Source organism: Balaenoptera acutorostrata, chromosome 3 (genome assembly GCF_949987535.1).
Source record: "Balaenoptera acutorostrata chromosome 3, mBalAcu1.1, whole genome shotgun sequence".
Lineage (NCBI taxonomy): Eukaryota > Metazoa > Chordata > Mammalia > Artiodactyla > Balaenopteridae > Balaenoptera > Balaenoptera acutorostrata.
This window is the reverse complement of record NC_080066.1, coordinates 54,553,370-54,573,268: the sequence shown is the minus strand read 5'-3', so window position 1 is coordinate 54,573,268 and position 19,899 is coordinate 54,553,370. Positions and strand designations below refer to the sequence as shown.

Genomic DNA, 19,899 nt, shown 5'->3' with positions numbered 1-19,899 from the left:
ACCTCACCATAGATACCCCAACCTTCCTCCCAGGACACCAACCACCTAATGGGAGCTTAGAAATGCTCCAGGAAGAGATGAAGATGGCTCAAGAGGGTGGAAAGACAGTGGGACTAGAGGGGTTAAACACTGTTGCTGTGAATATAACTGGAGATTCTGGGTTTGGTTCCTTTAATTCTGTCTCGGGCTAGATCTCTGGCCCAGAACTTGAAGACTGCCCTGTGCTTTACAAATTAGAGCAGCTCCCTTCCTCCCATCCCGCTCACCACCCCAGGAATCTCAGGGCACCCCTACCCCCAAAACACCTTTGTTCTGACACCGTCTTCGTTTCCTAGATCTGGGAGGTAGAAAACTAGAGAGCCTTCCTGTGGGCTATAAGCCCTGCAGTTGTTAGCAGGCAATACCTGGAGGTCTTGCATGTTCATTCACATTTGTGAAGTACTAAAGAACTAGGAAGGTGCATTAACAAATCCTACAAGATGTGAATGTGAATGGGTCATAGTTCTCCCTCCCTACCTTTGACAGACCCTGAGGAAGAAAGTCCTGGCCCTCCCTACCGCACACTGCTGGTCTTTGCTAAGAGTTGAGAGTGAGAAAGGCAGATTGTGTGTGCTGGGGAAGGCAGACTCATGGCAGCTCTTCCAATCAGGCCGCACACTCCTTGGGCCTTCAACTGAAGTTTCTTCCTGTCTAAGGAGTGAGCTGGGAAGGGAGATGGAAGTGCGCTCCCTGAGGTTGAGCATGCCTGGATGTATCTCTGTTTAGAAGCAGACAACACCAGGCACAATGTAGAGGTCCCAGGCCGTATACAGATCTGAGGTTATATCGAATCAACCTTCCTACTGCCACCGACTGGATGAAGTGACCTGCAGTTCAGGGTTAGATAATCAGCTGTTTAGATCTATAGATACATGTTAGAAGGAAACCCGCTATTGTCTTCATTACTTTATGTGCTTAGTAGGAAGGTATCTGGGTGTCTAACTTGAAGCGCTCAGGTGTCTAGGGATTCCCAAACACACATACAATCTCTGGGGATTCTTCATCCTTTCATTTTGCCAAGGCAGGTGTAACAACTTTAATATGTCTGGGTTGATTCCATGGCCTTGATAATAGAGGTTGCATATCAGTTGAAAAAAATCCAAGTTTTAAATCCAAATTTTATTGCTGTATACCTCTCCTTTGAAAGTGTCTTTGCTCTTTGAATGGGTTTTACAGACATGTAAAGTAATCTGATGTCCAGCATCACCTTTCAAAACTGTTATTAATTCTGAGAGGGTTCTCATTTGCACTCTGGCATGCCTCCCTGGTGTTGAAGAGCCCTAGAGAAGGCTCTGACAGTTGTGCTCCATGGTGATGGCTTGGCAGCTCCATGGAGAGAAAATAACCCATTCTGACACCTATGGAGGAGCTTATTCTACATTAAAACGCATTAAGTCCCACCTGGACCTTGGTGATACCATAAGCGGATGGCTAACTGCTTTCTGAGGTTTAGGAGCTCCTTTTTATGTTTATAGATGCATCCAACTTTGTCTCTGCCCTTGTAGTTGAAGAGAATGTGTAAGACATGAAAATACCATATGAGGGCTGAGCTGTCAGTACATCACCAATTTGTTTTTAAGAAAAAGGTAATGATGGTGTTCAGGATCCAACAATCCTGATAACAGAACACTGATGAAGATTATATATAACCCACTTAGAATTTAGAAAAACAAAACATTTTTGTTTTATTCACATTCTAGTGAGTCCCTGAGATTGGGTTTTCGTCAAAGGGAGGATTTTCCTTTGGTCTGGTGGTCCGGCACTAGCACTGGGAAGCTTCGATTTCATTCTCTGAAGTCCTGCAGCAAACTGACATGGCATCAAGATTGGGAGGAGACCAGTGTCGGCCCAGAACATCGCTGCCTGTGTGCTGCCTGCTGTCCCCCCCAACCCAGCCACAGAGCCGCGAGTGTCCCATTTTTACCTCCCGAAGGGGAAAGGGCAGGAGAGGATGCTGCTGCTGTTCCTTTCTTTGTCTCCCCCTTCACCTACACTGAGCTAAGGAGCTTATGCAATTTCAGGAAAACCCTCTCATCACCACTTCACTGCTAGAGGCAGAACTAGTCTCGTTATAATACCTGTTATTGACATAGCTCAAAGTATCTTTCAGAAACTAAGGCTGTGTATGCAGAGAACTGATGAAGTGTTAGTGTGCTCCTTCTGTGAACATATGAGTGTTGGGGCAAGAGAAGATACAGAGCATGGAGAGCATGGTCTGGTCTGTGCTGGTGAGCTGTCTCTGGGGATGAGGGAGGGGAGGAGAGGGGAGGGGAAGAGACAGACAGCAGAGGAAGAGAGGACCGCACTGTGGGTGAGTTGGAAGGAGTCCTGAGGATGCTGTATGTGATCCTGCCCAGGTGATCTGTCCCTCTGTCCATAGTCTCCCAAGTGCTTTTGCTGTGGACTGAATTGCCAGGTCCTGTGGGCAATGGTTGGCTCCCAGCAATCCATGTCCTGCAGAACCTGCTTCCACCCACTTTTTTTTAAGATGATAAAATTAATATTCCTGACAATATTCCTGATAAAATAAAATATTCTGCATTTAAAATTCTGTAGTGTTATTTGTAAAACATCAGGCTTACAAATAATGAAATGAAGCATATCAGTTCTTGAATACGTGTCCCAAATTTTACAACTTCCTATTGATGGTGAATATTCAGTGTGAAAAAAATCCACGGCAACTTATAGTTCCTATGGATGATTTATTCTAAACTTCCAGTCAAGAAACAGAATTATAGTTTAATATCAGCCAAGGAAAAAATTAAAAGATGTCAATCTTTGAGACATATGCCATATACGTATTATCAAAACCTCATGTAAGTGTATATATTCATATAGGACTAGACTGGCACTGTTCTGATCTATGTTAAGGCTAGTTAACACTCAAAAAGACTCACGTACATATGACACATACATAAGATTATACAAATGTTATATATTATAGTTACATGTTATAATATTATATTATGTAAGTATATATATATGATTCTGAGGCTTTAAACAAAGTAGAGATAATAAACTTTAAAAAGTTTATTTTTTTCATTTATTTCATTTTCATTACAGATAATTTAGACCATTCTAAAAACTAACTTAAAGACACACATCCCAGAACACAACTGCCCTGAGATGTTGTTGCCATTTTGGCTCCCATCTGGGAAGCTAAACAGAAATGAGCTCATACTCAGGACAAACAAACCTCAATGCAATTTTCTATTCTATATTTTGTTCTCTTTTGTGAAGAAAAAAAGTCATTACAGTGCAACCACTGACAAGCCATAAAGGAAGAAGTTTGCTTGTTTGTTTGTGTGATGAGCTTTTTTTTCCCCGGTAAATGGCAGGCCCCCTGGAAGTGCTACTTTGAAGAGAAGACTCTGCTCTTTTCAGGCCTGAATGGCTGTGTTGCTGAGATGGCCTCACTCACTAAGGAAGCTAGCTTGTTGTTTTGAGACCTCTCCATTCAAGTACTCCTGTGAGCATGTATCACCCAGGATAGGTGCCTGTCAGGCTCAGCCCTGCTCAGGAGAGACTCAGATATGCTCAGTGTTCATTTGGACACATTTATTAAAGGGCCAAATGGTAAGGACATATTAGAAAGGTTTTAATTTTTAATGTCTGTATTAGCCTGCTCTGTAAGAGATGAATCAGTTTGTGTGGTAGGAGGCGTGTAAAATCACCAGAGGGTGTTTACCAACCAATATCACTGTTCCTTGGCACCCCACATGGGTGCTGGCCAAGCATACCACCTCCTCGTATCCCTGTGTCTGCCTAGACCAAAGGTGCTAGTCTCCATGAGAAGCACAGAGTCAGACTCAACTATTTTCAGTGAATGCATTCTGAAGAAGCTGTTCTTACCTTCAACTAAAATGAGTTCTTGGCAATGGGGAGTGGAAACGGAAAGATGTTTGTGCCTTGACCTTCAGAGGTTCTCAAGGTTGATCCAAGGAAGGCTGGCTGTCTGCTGGTTGGCCTTCATGCATTGAGTTATTATGATGTCTATGGTTTAACATGGACATAGAATCATTTTGTGACATTTAATGAAAACATCATGCTATGTTAATAGTACTGTCATTCTTGTTGGATTCTTTCTTATTTGTGTTTTGTTTTACGTTTTTAATTTTAGAGATAATCTATTGGTTAGGATGAGTGTACTAGGGCCTTTCTACCTATTTCCGTGGTGCTTGGTGAGCCAAAGCTTGACACTTCCTGGAGCCATTGCTACAACTTATATGTCATACTTTGTGCCATAATTACAGATCCAGAAAGGTAGAAGAGGATGAATATGAAGATTCTTCATCAAACCAAAAGTGGGTCTTGGCTCCAAAATCCCAAGATACAGATGTGACTCTTATTCTCAACAAGTTGCTAAGAGAATATGATAAGAAGCTGAGGCCTGATATTGGAAGTGAGTGTTGATGTTTGTTATTCCAGTAGGAAACATACTGTAATATATTTTTAAAGTTTTTATTTTAAATAATTGTAAAGTCACAGGAAGTTGCAAAGGTAGTGCAGAGTCACACAATTCGTGGGTATCAAACCAGGAGCTGACATTGGTACAGTGTGTGTGCATGGCTCCACATCATCTTTTCACGTGTGGATCTGTGTAATGACCACTGTAACTGAGACGCAGAACTGTTTTATCACCATGAAGATTCCCCTCCTGCTATCCCTCCTCCAAAATTTCTAACCCGTCAGCCACTAATTTGGTCTCTATTTCCGTATTTTTGTCATTTTGAGAATGTTGCATATGTACACTCATTCAGTATGTGACCTTTTGAGATTGGCTTTTCTTCCCTCAGCAAAATGATTTTGGGATCCATTCAAGTTGTTGCCTGTGTCAATAGTTTGTTTTTCTTATTGCTAAGCAATCTTCCATGGTGTATGGATAGACAAAAGTTTGATTAATGTTTATTGAGGGACATTTTGGTTGTTTCCAGGTTTTGACTATTACAAATAAATGACTATGTGCATTTGTTTGCAGGTAAATTGCGTGGACGTAAGATTTTATTCTCTGGGATAAATGCCCAGGAGTACGATTGCTAGGTCCTATGATAAATGTTGGTTTAATTTTTTTTAAGAAACCGTCAAACTCTTTTCCAAAGTTTCTGTACCATTTTCTATCCCACCATCACTATGTGAGAGATCTTCACCAGCAATTGGTATTGTCACTATTTTTTGTTTTAGCTCCTCTAATAGGTGTATGTCCAATAGGTTGATATCTCATTGTGGTCTTAATCTACATTTTCCTAATTGTTAGTGGTATTAAATTTTCTTTATGTGCTTATTTGCCAATACTATATCCTCTTCATCAAAATGTCTCCTCATATTAGTTGCCCCTTTAAAAATTGGATTATTTTGTTTTATTTATTTTTCTCCTGCTTTGTTAAGAGTTCTTCCTGTAGTCTAGATATGATTCCTTGGCCAGATGTAGTTTTCAAATTTTTTCCCTCATGTGGCTTTTCTTTTCATCCTTTTAACAAGATCTTTCAAAGAGGAAAAGTTTTTAACATTGAGGAAGTCCAAGTTACTGATTGTTAACTGTTTTATGGAACATACTTTTGGAGTAATGTCTAAGAACTCTTCATGAAGCCCTAGTTCCTGAAGATTTTCTCCTTTTTTCTTCTAAAAGTTTTATAATTTTAGGTTTTACATTTAATTCATTATCAGTTTTGAGTTAGTTGTTATAAAAAATCAAGGTGTGAGGTTTAGAGCTAAGTATCTTTTTCTTTTGCTCATGGATATCTGGTTACCTTATTACCATTTGTTGAAAGAAACTATCCTTCCTCTTTGAATTATGTTTGCACATTTTTTGAAAGTCAGTTGGCTCAACTTCTGTGGGTTGTTTCTGGGATATCTATTTTCTTCCATTTATCTATGTGTCTATCACTGTGTCAGTACCCACAGTCTTGATTGTTACAGCAATGTAATATGCCTTGGAATTGGGTGGAAGTAATTCAACTTCTTTCTTTCTTTATTTTTAATATTTTATTTATTTATTTATTTTTGGCTGCATTGGGTCTTCGTTGCTACGTGCAGGCTTTCTCTAGTTGCGGGGGGCTACTCTTCATTGTGGTGCGCGGGCTTCTCATTGTGGTGGCTTCTCTTGTTGCGGAGCATGGGCTCTAGGCACGCAGGCTTCAGTAGTTGCAGCATGTGGGCTCAGTAATTGTGGCTCGTGGGCTCTAGAGTGCAGGCTCAGTAGTTGTGGCTCACGAGCTTAGTTACTCCGCAGCACGTGAGATCTTCCTGGACCAGGGCTCGAAACCATGTCCCCTGCATTGGCAGGTGGATTCTTAACCACTGTGCCACCAGGGAAGTCCTCAACCTCTTTATTTTTCAAAATTATTTTAGCTCTTATAATACATATTTTTCATATGAATTCTAGAATTATCTTGTCTGTATCTACAAAAAATCTTGTGTTAAATCTTTATATCAATTTGGGAAGAATTGACATCTTTACTATGTTGAGTGTTTTGATCCATAGACAGGGTATGTCTTTTCATTTATTAAGATCTTCTTCAATACCTTACATTCAGTGTTTTACAGTTTTTAGTATACAAGTTCTGAATATATTTTGTTAGATTTGCACCTAAGTATTTCACGGGTTTGGAGTGCTTGTAAATGGTACTGTATTTTAAAATTTCCTTCTCCCTGTGTTCATTGCTAGTATACAGAAATATGGTTAATTTTTGTAAGTTAATGTTGTGTCCTCTGACTTGCCAAGCTCAGTAGTTTTAGGAAGTTTTGTTTGTTTGTTTGTTTTTGATAGGTTCCTTGGGATTTTCTGTGTACATCATCAGGTCTCCTGCAACTGAGACTTTTATTTCTTGCTTTCCCATCTGTATACCTTTTATTTTTATTTTTTTCTTACCTTGTTGCACTGGCTAGAACTTCCACTGCTACATGAATAGTAGTAGTGTGAGTGGACATCTTGCTTTGTTCTAGATCTTAGAGGAAAAGCATTCAGTCTTTCACAATTAAGTGTAATGTTAGCTAGAGATATTTTATATATATTCTTCACCAAGTTGAGAAATTTCCCTCTATTTCTAGTTTTCTGAGAGAATATTTTTTTTTTTGTCATGAATGGATGTTGAACTTTGCCAAATACATTTTCTGGATCAGTTAATATGATCATGTGATTTTCTTTTTTAGACAGCTAATACGGTGAATTACATGGTTGATTTTCAAATACTGAACCAGCTTTGCATCCCCAGGATAAACCACACTTACTTATCATGTTTAATAATACTCTTTTTTGAAAACTTTTAATATATTGCTGTATTCTATTTGCTAATCCTTTATAAACCTTTTAATATCAGTGGGGCCTATAATAATATTCCTTTCTTCATTTCTGATATTGGTAATTTGTGTCAACATTCTTTTTTTCTTTGTCATCTTGCTAGAGGTTGGTTCCATTGACCTTTTTTTATTGATTGATTGATTGATTGATTGCTATGTTGGGTCTTCGTTTCTGTGCTAGGGCTTTCTCTAGCTGCGGCAAGCGGGGGCCACTCTTCATCGTGGTGCACGGGCCTCTCACCATCGTGGTCTCTCTTGTTGGGGAGCACAGGCTCCAGATGCGCAGGCTCAGTAGTTGTGGCTCACGGGCCTAGTTGCTCCGCGGCATGTGGGATCTTCCCAGACCAGGGCTCGAACCCGTGTCCCCTGCATTATCAGGCACTGTGCCACCAGGGAAACCCCCATTGACCTTTTTGAAGAACCAACTTTTTGTTTCATTATTTTTCTGTATTGCTTTTCTATTTTCAGTTTTATTATATTTTGCTTTTTATCTTTATTATTTACTTTCTTCTGTTTGCTTTGGGTTTATTTTGCTCTTCTTTTTTGAGGTAGCATTTAGAGTCTTGACTTGAGACTATTCTTTTCTAATGTAAGCATTTAATGCTCTAAATTGCCCTCTCTGCACTGTTTTAGCTGTATCTTACAGATTTTGATATTTTGTATTTTCATTTTCATTCAGTTCAATGTATTTTTTACTTTCCCTGAGATTTTTTCCCCCTTTAACTCATGGATTATTTATTTATTTATTTTTTAATATTTAAAAAAAATTATTCATTTTTTTTTTTTTTGTCTGTGTTGGGTCTTCATTGCCGCATGCGGGCTTTCTCTAGTTGAGGTGAGCAGGGGCTACTCTTCATTGCGGTGCACAGGCTTCTCACTGCGGTGACTTCTCTTGTTGCAGAGCATGGGCTGTAGGTGCATGGGCTTCAGTAGTTGTGGCATGTGGACTCAGTAGTTGTGGCTTGCGGGCTCTAGAGCATAGGCTCAGTAGTTGTGGCACACGGGCTTAGTTGCTCCATGGCATAAAGGATCTTCCTGGACCAGGGCTCGAACCCATGTCCCCTGCATTGGCAAGCGGATCCTTAACCACTGTGCCACCAGGGAAGCCCCCTCATGGATTATTTAGAAGTGTGTTTTTAGTTTCCAAATGTTTGGAAGTCTTCCTGTTATCTGTTGCTAATTTCTAGTTTGATTCCATTGTGATCAGAGAACATATTCCGTATGAGTTCAAAATTCTTTTAAATTTGTTACTATTTAACTTATGGCCTAGTATGTGTTTTGTTTTGGTGAATGTTCCATGGGTACTTGAAAAGAATGTGTATTCTGCTGTTACTGGATGAATTGGATCCTGTTGTTTGATGGTTTTGTTGAGTTCTTCTGTATCTTTGCTGATTTTCTATCTAGTTTTTCTATCAATTGTTTTGATAGATTAACAATTGATAGATTAAAAAAGACCAAGACAAGGGTAGTGTTCTTGGCGAGGAGAGAAATGCATACCTATTCATGGTGATGGTCAGAGAACATGGGGATTGTTGCAGACACATTTCTGATAGGATGCACCTAGTCTATGGCTTGTTTCCTCTTCTCCATGGGGCTCAGTTTCATTTAGAGCCCTGCAGCTTGCCAACCCTCACACTACCCCAGCTGCCCCGTCCCTCTGTTTTTCCAAGTTTGAGGCTCATTCTCCAATTTATCTGTATCAAGACATAGAATTACACTGGTCCCAGTAGGCATAGAATTTCAAAATCCTTGTGGTGTAGTGTGCAGAGGGTTTGGAGATGCATGTCCTGTGCGGTATTGGAGCAGTCTTATCATCTTTCTGTGTCTTAGTTGCCTCTTTCATATGATGAAGGAGGGGAACAAATTACTCTTAAACTTCCTTCTTGCTTTAAGGTATTTATTCACTGAGCAATACATCTAAATTACCATTGCACAAGGTTCATAAATTCAATTGTCACCACAGTTTTCCCATCATAATTACATAAAGAGTCTACCCAGTATGAAAAGTGTGCAGCAATTCTGCATTTACATGGAGAGAGAAGATTGAGAAAATGTTACGAATTTCCTCATTAATTGTCAGACATTGTGCTTGACCTTAGAGCAAAGATAAATAAGACTCGCTCTTTGCCCTTCTGGGTAAGTTTAGTCCAATTGGTCCTTTGTTTATGTTGTGCTAGAACACAGCAAAGCGCCTTCCATACATGGTGTCATTGGAAATATTATTCAGCACCACATTCATCCTCTGAGGGGGAAAATTGGAAGAAAGTGGGTGAAAATGGGCAGAAAGTGGGTAAGCTTGGCTTCCAGCCCAGATCTCTGACTCTAGCTAGATCACTGCACTATTTATAGAAAATGCAAGGCAAGCCCATTCAAAATCAGGGGGCCCCTCTTACATACTCACATGACACAACACTTGGGAGGGGATGTTCTAAGGCTTTGTCATGTGCAACAGGCAAGCAGAATTCACAATTCTAAAGATTTTATTTTTCCTTTAAGGAAAAATAAGGAATTGTGAATTTTCCAAATGAAACAGCATAATACAAAGAACAAATGCTTCTTTCTTAGAAGGCAGCTCTTCTAAAGCCTCATGTCATTTGGTCCTCAGAAGTCATTTTCATATATCAGAAGAGCTCTGTGGTTTTTGAGTGAAAGAGATTTAAAAAAACAACTAAATATAAAACCATATAGTAGTATGCTCCTCTTTGGTTTCATGACTTGAAAGTTCCACCATGCACACTGTCATGGTCCTGGGGCAGCAGAGTGATCTGATAAAGTGCCCCAGGGTCACTGGGTATCTTAGGACTCCTCTTCCTGTCTCACTTAAATGCTAAATAATGTCTGAGTGGCAGAATCCAGCAACTCACTGATGTTCAGAGTAACTGCCCAAGGACAGCTCTCCTGGTAAAAGATACTGAATTAGACACCATTTTTGTTCATGGTTCAGAGGGCTCTGCTTTAAGGGATAATTTACTATAAGTATCTGAATTTCTTTTCTCACTACTTTTTTTCACATGTAGCAATATTTTATTTGTTGTAACCATTGTGCTTCCTCATCAAGGTGCAGTCAACTTATATTTACGTAATACACTGCTGTGCATGGATTTATCAGTCGTTTGTTGTAATTACCAGTTTATTTGCTCCCCTCCATTATCAGTCCCATCCTCTCTCAGCCAGTTGGCCCATATTTACTGAGCATCCCCTCTGCATCCAGCCCTGGGCTGTGGACCTTCTGAGGGGGAGGGGAAGGGGAAGGGGAAGGGGTCTGCAGGTAGCATGTAGGATTTGCTAATGCTATTCCCACTTTGGAGTAAAGCAGGCCTGTTAAGGCTCTCCCTGGCTTAAACTCCTTGAAAACTCCACTTGCTTCTAGGATAAAGTCCAAGCCCCTTCAGATGACAAAGAGAGGTAAGTGCTCTCTGGCCCTTGCCTACTTTTTTTATGTGTCACACCATCTAGGAACACCCAGCCTCCTGTCTTCTTCAACTGCATCCTTGCTGTTATCTCTTTCCAGCCTGTGATCCTCTTAACCCCTCTCCCATTTCCCGTACGGAGCTCATTCCTGCCTCCCTTCCAGCCTCGATGTTTTCTTCCATGGCCTGCACTCCCTCACCTCCCTGCTGGGCTGGATCAAGTGTCTCTCCCCTGATTTCTTCTAGCATCAATTTTTCATCTTTCCCATGGGATTAATAAATTCTGAAGGACTGTCTTGAGGATGGCATAATGTGGTGTAACCATGAAACAGTTTCTGCAACATTTTTGTATACTTTTTACAAGTTTTCAGCTGAGAACTGTCCACTAGGACACAGTTCCTCATTCCTAACTTTAGATGCATCGGTTTACGTTGGCATCTCCCGACATACGTAGTACAACTGAATCCACAAAGATCCAACATCAGGAAATAAATTAGATGGCTCATCACTGTTATTGTCAACAGTAAGTAGAATCGAACAGACTCATTTATGTTGCATAGAAGTAACATGTCCACACGTTACTCTAATTAGTTTTCAGAATACAAATTGTGATCATTGTGTTTTAAAAATACTCACTATTTTCCCAGCTATTGTCTCTCCTCAGCTAACTTCTGAATTATGGATGTATCTGTTTTAGTTCCCCATCTTTAACTATCCGTCATTCTAAGTAATACTTCAGCTGTGTCCCTTGCTAGTTCAGGGCTATGCAGGGTGTCATTTATCTCGGCAACATATCTTGTCGTGTGGGCTCAAAAATGCTGGAGGAGGATAAACCTTTTAATAAGATAATTGTGAAAAGGAAGGGAAATGACCTGAGTGAGTTTTTCTCCCTTCGGGGTTTCAAGAAATTTGAAGCACTCTCCTGAAAATAGATTATTACAGAATACAAATTCCCTCCCTGTCCATAATCTGGCCAGTCTACGCCAAATGCAATCAGTGTTGGGAAAAATAAAATTGGCTTTTAAAGGTGAATGAACATGGTGAAGACATGCACGATGCGTAGAGATGACCCATGGGCTCATTTAATTCAGGTAGAACATCTGAAAAGCCTCCTCTTGGCTGTGTCTGTAGCCAGAGGGGTTAATTTTCTGTTCCTCTTCCTCAGGTGTTTGCATATCTGGATTTCTTTTCCTGGCTTTCCTAAAGCTTATTTTCCAAGTTTGATTAGAATTTCTTCTAAATGTGGAATTAGGAACATCCAGTGTGAGAGGAAGCTGATGATGTGGGTGGTGAGGAGGTGCCTCGGTGGCAGAAGACAGGCCCCCAGCTCCTCCCAGTAGGGGGTGCCCACCGGCCCCACCAGAGTCAGAGCCTGAGAGGAGATGCCACTGCCCCTTCTTTCCTTCAGGCTTGCGGAGAGGCCTTGGTAGCCCAGCACTGACTCAGGTACTGATGTGACCCAGACAGACCCTGTGGGGTACTGCAGGAGGAACTCCTGCCCTTGCCAGGGTTGTGTTCCCGATGAGGTAGGAAGAGGGAAAATGAGTAAATAGTGGGAATGTGATCCCCGATGGGACAGGAGTTAGCTCTGTTGCAGAAAATAGATGTTAAAAAAGTAAAAGAAATAATAAGTGGGCCTTAAAGTATAATTTTTAAAGCAAGCCTTATCATGCTGCTCTTTAATATCTTTCAGTGAAAAATTATGAGCATAATTGAGTTACCATAGAACTGTGAAATGAATGCTTATAGACTTTTGGTCACAGATGTGATATCTCTGAGAGAGGCCTGGCTCAGCCCATGGAAAGCCAGAGGAAGTTCCCACATCTTCCTCACCTGGTTCCTGGGGTGTATAAATGTGACAGCTCCTGCCAAGCCCTGCCAGGGTTTTGAGAGTTCAAGTTGGATCTCTGAATTTGAGAGAATTTTGAAATGTGTGAAGGGCTGTACAAAGAATTAAATATTTAGATATATTATGATTTATATTGGTTCTATAGAATTGTCCATCCTGATGGGTTTCATATTTTAAGAAAAAATAAGAGACACGAGGTTTTAATTAAAAGGAATGAAGTATAAAGGTTGACGTGCAGGTGCTTGTATGTCAGAGGAAGAGGGAGTTGGAGGTAAGATGGGGGATATTTTGGGGTCCCTAAAGCACACAATCTAGCTGCCTCATCTGGGCACAGATTTTTGGATGACCGCTCTGACTAACTCAAGTCAAACTATTTTTTCCATTCTTACTGCACAGCAGATGACTGTTTCAACTGAACATTTAGGTTAGCCTGGCTATTCCTCACCTAAAAAGCACAACCTACTCTACAGACAGGTGAGTTGTCATTTCTGGGCAATTACTGTATATCCAGATAATAATTCAAATGTATTCACTGCACTCTCAGAACAGATGTAGGAGGAGAGGAAACAGGCACTCTTAATTGCTGTGCTTGAAGTAAGAGCTATTCCTGTAGGCTTAGTTAGCTGTTTATCTCACAAAGTTAATTCAAATGCATAGGGGAGGTGGAGAACAAATTTTGTGGAGAAATTATACCTGTCATCTCCAGGAGAAACTAATTAGGTATCCAGAGGATTCTGAGTGAAGAGCCATTACCTCAGCTCAACACATGTTGGCAGGTGTCCCTTCCCTGCGTATTCCCCACCTTTCACACACATACCTTAGTCCCATGGCACGCTTACCTAAGGCACTATTCTGTGTAAGACAAGGCCATATTATAGCTTATGCATGCAGTTCAGTTCATTAAAAATACTTTTTACTAGGCTATTATTTCTTGTAGAGAAAGAATATAATGGGGGTTCAATATATAAGTATTTTATTTTTTCTTATATGTAATTTGGTAAATAACTCAGGTCACATGTCCCTAGGAATAATCTAATGACTGCACTTGATTTGAATATGCAGTTCAGTTTATAGAATAACAAATGATCTGTTTCTTATGTTTATTCATTACTACTGTAGGAATTGCGCAAATTAGCTTCATGTGGATTAGAGAGTGTTTGAGTGAGAAAAAATCTGGACTCACATAATGGGTTCTTCTACCAGTTACCAGCAGATTCCCTGACCTCACTGATGGAGGTTTCCATCTCTAAATGGAATAATTAAAATGACATCCAAGTCCTGTTGTAAGAGTTATAGACTATAACACCTGGCCCATAGAGAGGACAGAAAGTGGCAGGTGCCTTGTGTCCCCTGTGTTCCCAGACTGGCACACTTGTGGTGTGGTTTCAGCTCGGTTTATGTGCAGTGGAATAGAGCCCTCAGCTCCACTGTCATGAAAACTGTGTCTTAAATTGAGACTTCTGTTGAGCTGTCAGCATTTCATCAGTCTGTAATTAATATCCTGATCTAAAATATCTCACAGATACTTTTATAAAGTTGTACTGAGCCCATGCTGATTAGGTTGTTATCCTACTAATTCACATTTGAGGGACGAATGCAGATGTAATAATCATAGTTTTCAAGTTGATGACCTTTACCCATTTCACCCTCCTGTTGCCCTGCCCCTTTCCCTCTGATAACCACTACTCTGTTCTCTGTATCTATGTGTTTGTTTTGTGTTGTTTGGTTTGATGATTTATTTTGTTTGTTTTCTCTTTTCCATTATGGCTTATTACAGGATACTGAATATAGTTCCCTGTTCTATACTGTAGGACCTTGTTTTTTCTATTTTATATACAGTAGTATTTATCTGCTAATCTCAAACTCCCCACCCCCTTTCCTCTTTGGTGACCATAAGTTTGTTTTCTACGTCTGTGAGTCTATTTCTGTTTTGTAAATAAGTTCATTTGTATCATATTTTAGATTCCACATATAAGTGGTATCATATGATATTTGTCTTTCTCTGTCTGACTTACTTCCCTTAGTATGATAATCTCCAGGTCCATCCATGTTGCTGCAAATGGCATTATTTCATTCTTTTTTATGGCTGAGTAATATTCCATTATATATATGTACCACATCTTCTTTATCCATTCATCTGTTGATGGACATTTAGGTTGCTTCCATGTCTTGGCTATTGTAAATAGTGCTGCTGTGAACATTGGGGTGCATGTATCTTTTTGAATTAGCGTTTTCTTCAGATATGTGCCCAGGATTGGGATTGCTGGGTCATGTGGCAACTCTATTTTTAGTTTTTGAAGTTATCTCTATATTGTTTTTCACAGTGGCTGTACCAATTTACATTCCCACCAACAGTGTAGGAGGATTCCCTTTTCTCCACACCCTCTCCAGCATTTATTATTTGTAGACTTTTTGATGATGGCCATTCTGACAGATGTGAGGGGATACACCATTGTAGTTTTGATTTACATTTTTCTAATAATAAGCAATATTGAACATCTTTTCATGGGCCTGTTGGTCATCTGTATGTCTTTCTTGAGAAATATCTATTTAGATGTTCTGCCCATTTTTTGATTGGGTTGTTTTTTTGTTATTGATTGTATGAGCTCTTTGTATATTTTGGAAATTAATCCCTTGGTGGTCATGTTGTTTGCACATTTTTTTCCCTATTCTGGTTGTCTTATCATTTTCTTTATGGTTTCCTTTGCTGTGTAAAAGCTTATGCATTTAATTAGGTTTCCATTTGTTTATTTTGCTTCTATTTCCATTGCCTTGGGAGACTGACCTAAGAAAACATTGCTACGATTTATGTCAGAGAACGTTTTGCCTATGTTCTCTTCCAGGAGTTTTATGGTGTCATGTCTTATATTTAAGTCTTTAAGCCATTTTGAGTTTATTTTTGTGTATTGTATGAGGGAGTGTTCTAACTTCATTGATTTACATGTGGCTTTCAAGCTTTCCTAACACCACTTCCTGAAGAGCCTGTCTTTTTCTCCATTGTATATTCTTGCCTTCTTTGTCAAAGATTAATTGACTGTAGGTGTGGGTTTATTTCTGGTGTTTGTTTTTTATATTGCACATATGAGTGAAATCATACAGTATTTGTCTTTCTGTCTGACTCATTTCACTAAGCAGAATACCCTCAAGGTCCATCCATGGTGTCACACATGGAAAGATTTCATGGCTTTTTTGGCTGCGCTATGTGGCTTGTGGGATTTTTAGTTCCCTGACCAGGGATTGAACCCCTGCTCTTGGCAGTGAGGGCACAGAGTCCTAACCACTGGACCACCAGGGAAATCCCAGATTTCATCTTTTTTTATGGCTGAGTAGTATTCCATTGTGTATATGTATGTGTATATATGTATATAAACATCTATATATGCATATTATATCTTCTTTATCCATTCATCTGTTGATGGGCCCTTAAGTTGTTTCCATGTCTTGGCTATTATAAATAATGCTGCAGTGAACATAATGCATATATCTTTTTCAGTTAGTGTTTTCTTGTATTCTTTGTATATGTACCTAGGAGTGGGATATCTGGATCATATGGTAGTTCTATTCTTAGTTTTTTGAGGAATTTCCATACTGTTTTCCATAGTGGGTGCACCACTATACATTCCCACCAACAGTGTATGAGGGCTCCCTTTTCTCCACATCCTTGCCAACATTTGTTACTTCTTGCCTAATGATAATAGTCCTTCTAACCAGCATGAGGTGGTATCTCCCTGTGGTTTTGATTTGCATTTTAGTGATGTTGAAAATCTTTTCATGTGCCTGTTGGCCACCTGTATGTCTTTTTTTGGAAAAATGTCTATTCAGTTCCTCTGCTTATTTTTTTAATCAAGTTATTTTGTTGTTGATGTTGTTGAATTGTATGAGTTCTTTATCTATTTTAGATATTAACCCCTTATTAGTTATATGATTTGGAAATATATTCTCCCATTCAGTTGTCTTTTTGTTTTGTTGATCGTTTCCTGTGCTGTCCTTTTTAGTTTGGTGTAGTCCCATTTGTTTATTTTTGCCTTTGTTTCCTGTGTTGCTTGAGGAGACATATCTTGAAAGATATTGCTGTGACTGATGTCAAAGAGTGTAATGCCTATGTTTTCTTCTAGTTTTATGGTTTCAGGTCTTCCTTTCAAGTCTTTAATTCATTTTGAGTTGATTTCTGTGTATGGTGTGAGATAGAGGTCAAGGTCCATTTTTTTGCATATAGCTCTCCAGATTTCCCAACACCATTTATTGAAGAGATTATCCTTTCTCCAGTGTATGTTCTTTGCTACTTTGTCATAAATTAGTTGTCCATATGTGCATGGGTTATTTCTGGGCTCTCAATTCTGTTCTATTGATCTATTTATCTGTATTCCTGCCAATACCATGCTGTTTTGATTATGATAGCTTTGTAGTATATTGAATATTTTGAAAACAGGTAGTGTGATACCTCCAGCTTTATTCTTTTTTTTCTCACAATTGCTTTGGTTATTCAGGGTCTCTTGTATTTCCATACAATTTTAGAATTATTTGTTCTAGTTCTGTGAAAAATGCCATTGGTATTTTGATAGGAATTGCATTATGTCTGTAGATAACTTTAGATAGTATGGACATTTTAATAATGTTAATTCTTCCAATCCATGAGCATGAAGTATCTCTCCATTTATTTGTGTTGTCTTCACTTTCATTAACTAGTGTTTTAGCTTTCAGTGTATATGTCTTTCACCTCCTTGGTTAAATTTCTTCTTAGATATTTTATTCTTTTTGTTAGTGATTGTAAATGGGATTGTTTTCTTAATTTCTCCTTCTGTTAGCTCATTGTTAGAATATAGAAACAAAACAGATTTTGTACCCTGCAACTTCACTGTATTTGTTTATTATTTCTAAGAGTTTTTTGGTGGAGTCTTTAAGGTTTTCTATATATAAAATTGTGTCATCCACGAATAGTGACAGTTTTACTGTTTTACCTTTCCAATTTGGATGCCTTTTTTTCTTTTCCTTGCCTAGTTTTTCTGACTATGACTTACATTATGTTGAAAAGAGTGGCAAGAGTGGACATCTTTGTCTTGTTTCTGATTTCAGAGGGATAGCTTTCAGTTTTTCACCATTGAATATGATGTTAGCTGTGGGTTTGTCATTGTATGGCTTTTACTATGTTGAGGTTGATTCCTTTCATACCCATTTTGAAAGTTTTTATCATAAATGGATGTTGAATTTTTTCAAATGCTTTTCTGCATCTATGGAGATGATCATCTGGTTTTTATCCTTCATTTTGTTAATGTGGCATATCACATTGATATATGGGTATTGAACCATCCTTGCATTCCTGGAATAAATTTCACTTGATCATGGTGTATGATCATTTTAATGCATTGTTGTATTCTGTTAATATTTTATTAAGGATTTTTACATCTATGTTCATCAGAGATACTGGCTTGTAATTTTCTTTTTTAGTTGTTGTTTGTGTCTGGTTTTGGTATCAGGATAATATTGGCTTTGTAAAATTAATTAGCAAGTATTCCCTTCTCTTCAATTTTTGGGAAGAGTTTGAGAATGATAGGTATTAAATCTTCCTTGAATGTTTTTTAGAATTCACCTGTGAAGCCTATGGTTTTGCTTTTGGGGGAGGTTTTTGATAACTGTTTCAATCTCTTTGCTAGTGATCAGTCTATTCAGGTTTTTTGTTTCTTTGTGATTCAGTCTTAGAAGGTTGTGTGATTCTAAGAATTTTTCCATTTCTTCTAGGTTGTTCAATTTGTTGGCATAAAGCTGTTCATAATGTTCTTTTATAATCCTTTGTATTTCTGTGGTATCCATTATTATTTCTCCTCTTTCATTTCTGGTTTTGTTTATTAGAGCCTAGTCTCTTTTTTTGTCAGTGAGTTCAGATAAAGGTTTGTCAATTTTGTTTATCTTTTCAAAGAATCAGCTCTTAGTTTCATAGATCTTTTCTACTGTCTTTTTAGTCTGTATTTCATTTATTTCTGCTCTGATCTTTATTGTTTCCTCCCTTCTGCTCACTTTGGGCTTCGTTTATTCTTATTTTTCTAGCTCCTTTAGGTGAAAGGTGAGATTATTTGAGATTTTTCTTATTACTTGAGATAGGTCTGTATTGCCATAAACCTCCCTTTTAATACTCTTTTGTTGCATCCTATAGATTTTGGTATGTTGTGTTTTCATTTTCATTTGTCTTCCAGTATTTTAAATTTTCTCCTTTGATTTCTTCATTGATCCAGTAGTTGTTCAGTAGTATGTTGTTCATTCTCCACATATTTGTGATTTTTCCAGCTTTCTTCTTGTAGTTGATTTTTAGTTTCATACCGCTGTGATTAGAAAAGATGCTTGAAATGATTTCATTCTTCTTAAATTTACTGAGACTTGTTTGGTGTCTCAACATATATGGTTTGTTCTTGAGAAAGTTCCATGTGAAGTTGAAAAGAATGTGTGTTCTTTTGCTTTTGGATGGAATTTTTTGTACAAATCTATCAAATCTATCTGCCCTATGTTTCATTTCAGGCCACTGTTTCCTTGTTGACTGTCTGGATGATCTATCCATTATTGTACATGGGCTGTTAAAGTTATTGTGTTGCTGTCATTTTCTCCCTTTAGGTCTATTAGTAACTGCTTTATATATTTTGGTGCTCCTATGTTAATTGCATTTATATTAATAACTGTTATGTCTTCTTTGATGAATTGTTCTCTTTATCATTATATACTGTACATCTTTGTCTCTTGTTAGCTTTTTTGGCTTGAAGTCTACTTTGTCTGATACGAGTATGGCTATACCACTTGCTTTTGGCTGTCATTTACTTGGAGTATCATTTTACAACCCTTCACTTTGAGGCTATATTTGTCTTCAGAGCTGAGATGATTCTCCTGGAGGCAGCATATAGTTGGGGCTTGTTTTTGGAATCCATCCAGCCACTGCGTGTCTTTTAATTGGTGAATTCAATCCATTTGCCTTTACAGTAATTATTGATAGATGTGAAGTTAGTATTACCATTTTTTCTTTTGTTTTGTGGTTGCTTTATATATCCAGTTTCTTTTTCCTTGTGCTTCTGCCTGTCATTTGGTGCGGTGGTTTTCTATGATGTTTTTCTCAGTTTCCTCTTTTTTATGTTTGTTGTCTCTGCTCTAGATTTATGTTTTGTGGTTACCATGAGGTTTTTATAAAACATCTCATAGATGAAATAGTCCATTGTCTGCTGATAGCATCTTATCTCCATTTACCTGTATGGGTTTTGTACTTTTCCTCTTCCCCCATTTTTTGTTGTCTCAAATTATTCATTTTTATGTTGTGAGTTGGTTAACAAA

At 38.5% G+C, this 19,899-nt stretch overlaps 1 protein-coding gene across 1 annotated transcript in view; it reads left to right on the top strand.

The window, feature by feature from the left end:
- Positions 1-19,899, top strand: part of GABRG3 (gamma-aminobutyric acid type A receptor subunit gamma3) — a 592,092-nt gene that overhangs the window by 810 nt on the left and 571,383 nt on the right. The window contains exon 2 of the mRNA XM_057543487.1: positions 4,293-4,441. Within this exon, the coding sequence (XP_057399470.1) occupies positions 4,293-4,441 (149 nt within the window). The remainder of the gene's footprint in view (positions 1-4,292; positions 4,442-19,899) is intronic.